The 4305-nt window shown below is 42.6% G+C and overlaps 1 protein-coding gene across 3 annotated transcripts in view; it reads right to left on the reverse strand.

Annotated features, from left to right (window-relative positions):
* The window catches only part of LOC103049372 (transitional endoplasmic reticulum ATPase), a 54993-nt gene that overhangs the window by 24363 nt on the left and 26325 nt on the right, over window positions 1-4305 (reverse strand). For 2 of the 3 annotated variants that reach the window (XM_088133546.1, XM_088133544.1), the window contains exons 2-3: window positions 4099-4257; window positions 1152-1263 (exon numbers count right to left, since the gene is read on the reverse strand). In XM_088133546.1, the coding sequence (XP_087989672.1) occupies window positions 1152-1263; window positions 4099-4139 (153 nt within the window). In that variant the 5' untranslated portion in view covers window positions 4140-4257. Of the gene's footprint in view, window positions 1-1151; window positions 1264-3661; window positions 3824-4098; window positions 4258-4305 lie in introns of those variants that run through there. The other variant, XM_007441953.3, reaches the window with a different exon arrangement.

Consider the following 4305-nt stretch of genomic DNA (forward strand, 5'->3'; position numbering starts at 1 on the left):
TTTTTCTTTACTATATTCTTGTTTTTTCTCTCTTTTCTATTTTTCTTTCTATGTTTTTTCTTTTCTGCACCTTCTATTTTTTCTTTTCTTTAGTTTGTTTTCTTTAGTTTGTTTTCTTTAGTTTTTATTGTTGCAATAGTAATTTTTAATAAAATTACTATTAAAAAAAAGTAATATACACTATCGTCTAAGACCTTATCAATTCTACATTTTCCCACAACCCCAACTGTCAATATTTGGTCTCAAGCTGTATTTCACTCTGATTTAATTGCTCCTAAATTATCTTTATGATAAATTTCAAGCCATGGGGCGGGGTGGTGGGCTGGTATAAGAGTGGGATTGGAGCAGTTTGCCTCTTAAAGGCATCTCATTACTACCATTATAACTTCCCAAGAACCAAAAAATATGTTGAAATAAGTAAGCAAATAAATAAGAGCGATCTGAGGCCTAAAATGTAGAATTGGTAGTGGTTTGCCTCCAAGAAGTCTCCTGTTCTCTTTCCAAGACTTACGTAAAAAAAAAAACACAAAAGAACAAGAATAAAATTATGCTTTTAGCACAAGCCACCTTCTCTGCCAGGGAAACAGGGATGGCAATGGCAATGATGTCTGTGGTAGTGCTCTACATACAAGACTTCTCAGGCATGCAAAAACAGTTTTTGTTAAGCTAAAAAGAAAAAACCATGTGTGTGTGCTTATGTGAATACATGGAGAAAACAGCACTGGGGATGGAAAGCTAACTTGCTTCAAATACTAACAGCTTATATTATATCCAAGAGAGGGTCAGTTAAGGTCAATCTAACCTCCTACCAACCCAGAATGATGAAAAATATAAACTTTAAAGCTAAAGTATCTTGTGGATTGAAGAAGTTTTATGATGTGTTTATTGGGTAGAATATTTGAGGTCAGCTGTAAGTCAGATGACAGAGTGGCCTTCCCTGCCCTCTCATTCTGATATGTTGGGACAGCAACTTCCTGAATTCCCAGTTGTCTTGGCCAAAGGTAGAGATTTCTAGGAAGGGGCTGACTTAACACATCTAATGGGCAACAGATTGGGAAGTCTGGTCTAGAATGATTGTGGAAAGTGGGACACAGGATAGAGATTTGGTCTACTGAAGGCAGAAAAAAGTGGAACAATGGGCTTATATTTACCTGGGACAGGCTCACAATGCTGTTATCCTCATTGGCTGCTTCATCTACAATGAGGCGATTAGGACGATGCTTTTGGCGTAGGATGGCTGTGGAATAATCCTCTCCCTTGGGGCTGCGGAAGAGAATGAAGTTGGTTTAGATGCATGAACATGGGATGCTATGGTGGAGAAAAGGTTCTGAGAAGGTCTACAATATGCAGGCTGTATTCACACAATATACCGAACCACAAATGGCCAACTACATTTTAACTCAACTTATTATTCAAGTTGAATGAATGAACAAATAGAGCCAGTGTAGTTAGTTTATGGTTCAGTGTTATGTAAACCTATAAAACTGGGTTAGGTAAACCATAGTTAACTTAATCATAAGATAATCACCCAGATTGGGTTTGCATGACATGCTAGGCTAAACTGTCGTTGGCTAGTTTGTGGTTCAGGAGGTTGTGTGAACACAGCCATGGATTTTGAAGTACAAAGATACCCAGGCCAAAGACCCAGACCACAGAAGTCATGATCACAATTAATGTGGGAATCTGAGATAGAATGTCTTATTGAAGATCATTATTTACCATCATTAACATAATCACCACCATATTATTCATTAAATTTCTATCCCATCTTTCATCCCAGAGTTCAAGATGACATGCGTAGAACTTTCTCTTTCCATTTTTCTTCACAACATCATAATGGGGAAGGTTAGCTGAGGGAAAGTGACAGTCAACCAGAAAGCTTTGATGACAGAAGGTACTGTAGATTTCAGTTTGGATCTCCAACCACAGCACTACACTACATTTACTATTATACCACCCACATATTTTTTCAAGACAAGATTCACAGCAACAACATATCTCAACAATATTTATTGTGAATATTTTTCCATAGTTCATGTCTCTTGAAACGGGGGGGGGGGACAATTATGTATTATTATTTTTATTATTTTACATAAGAAATAAACATAGCTTGAAATTCAAATGATTGTGTGTGTGTGAGAGAGAGAGAATTCTCCCCTCTCCAAACCTTCCTAAAAAGTCTCTATGTTTTTCAATATTGCAGGCTTTATCCAAGAAATGCCTTTGACACTGACATAACCACAATATATCTGAGTTAACATATTGTGCTAAGCCAGGATTTTAACCACAGCTTGTTGAATAAGTCATAGTGAACTAGTTCTCATAACACTAATTTATCACAAGCGGGTTCACACATTGTATTAAACAAAATAAATAGATAAATCCAATACATGATGGTTTAGCACAATATGTGAATCCAAACAATGAAAGCTGCTGCTGGAATGGTTTGAAGGCTAGGAAAATTAGTTATTTCCACAACAGTGCTACATTAAAGAAAAACATTGGATTCAGCACAAGAGTCACAAAAACTGAGCATTTACTGCTGAGTGGTTTGACAGCTTACATACTAGTTAACTAGCAGAAAGAATGGGCTATTCCAGATGGAGAACTGACTTTACCAGTCCAAATGGTTTGTGCAGCTATTTTTTCCAAACATAAGTGATTTTTGTTTGTTTGTTTGTTATTAGAAAAGAAAGTAGGGAAACAAGAGGGAGGAACAAGCAGACATGCTCCGAACCCCACTAAAATTCCACAGATGAAGCCAGACAACTTCACAAAATAAGCCACCTTTTGAAACTATAGATTTGCTTCTCACTGCAAATTTCCAAAGGTAGCTGCCTCAGTCTGATAAAAGCAACACCTTAAAGACAAATGTTTATTTTAGCATTTATGGACAAAAGTCCACTCTGTGATACTCAGAAAAAGTGAGCTTTCATACTTGAAAATTTAGGTGCAATGAAGCGTCTTCAGGAATTGACAAGACTCAGTGCATGTTTTTTGTAAAAGCTGAGGGAAGAATAACCTTAATACCTCCTGAGGAAAGAGGGGAGGGGGTCATGTTCTTTAAACTCTCATCTCCAAGACAGATTCCCTGTACCTATAAATAACAGGGCAGTGCTGACCCTCCTCCTCCATGCTCCTGTTGTGTGATCATTCTCAGATATAAATATCAGCTGCCCCTTGCTTGGGTTTCCCCAAACAACTGGGTAAGAGAGAGAGGGAGGGAGGGAGGGAGAGAGAGAAGAAAAGGCCCACCGCCGTGCTCAGAAAATCCCCTACTCATGCTGAGGATCAAGGTGTCAACACCCCACCAGCACTCGCTCAAGCCTACTGAAGCTGCCCTATCCCGGCCGAGTTAAGCAAGCTGCTAACCCTCAACTTGAGGAAAGTTTCGGGATCCTGCCAAACTTTCTGGGCTGAGTCAAGCGTCAGGTCAGGCCCAAACCGAGCTTTCCCTAACCTCTTCCCTCCTCCTCTTCCCCACCGTAGCTATTTCCAAAGCTGGAGCGAGGCAAAGAGAGGGGGAGGGCTTTCGAAAGTGACCCTCCAGATGCCAGCGCCAAGTCTCCGAACGCCCCTTCCCCTCACAGCCTTCCTCGCGCAGAAAGCAAAAGTAGGGTGAAAAAGAAAAGGAAGCTGGCTCCCGCGCCAGATCACTTACTCCCCTCCCGAGGCAGGCATGTCGGCTGCTCCGAGCCCTGTCACGTCCGGGCCCCTGATGCCTGTTCCCTTTCCCGCTCGGCCACGCAGGATACACGGGCCGTGCCCTGCTCGGTCTCCCCTGTCTGCTCACGGCGGCTGGAAAACAGCCCTGCTCCGTTCTGCTCCCACCCCCACCCCCACCCCCACCCCCACCCCCGCTCTCCCAGCCTGCTGGCCCGCCCTCTTTCGCCACAGCCGTGCCAACCCTTTCCCAGGCAGGCTGACGATTGTTGGTGGGAAGAAGACGCGCTATCGCAACCCCGTAAACTGCAGGCGCGCTCCCAGATCCAGCTTACTCGGGAGCCCCAGAACGCCCGTGACAAGGCGATCTGTTTATGAATGGATCGCCGCGTTCTACCATACTCTGAAATGGTGGCAAGAGAACGAAGGGCGTACTCCAGATTATTGTGGGCCACACAGTGACATTTCACGTTCATGGGACTCTCCTTGCATAATAAGTGACTTGTCCTCTTTTCCCCCAGCCTCCGGGGCCTCTTCGGTTGGTGGCTCGAAGCTCTGTAATTCGTCGCTTTCTCCGCCTCTTAACTGATATTTCTGTGGGTAAAAAAAACAAAACGTAAAGCGGATCAGAGGGTGCAAATG

The sequence above is a fragment of the Python bivittatus genome, unplaced genomic scaffold (genome assembly GCF_059951505.1).
Source record: "Python bivittatus isolate LINGU-HERP-01145 unplaced genomic scaffold, Pbiv_v1 ctg000080_np1212, whole genome shotgun sequence".
Taxonomy (NCBI): domain Eukaryota; kingdom Metazoa; phylum Chordata; class Lepidosauria; order Squamata; family Pythonidae; genus Python; species Python bivittatus.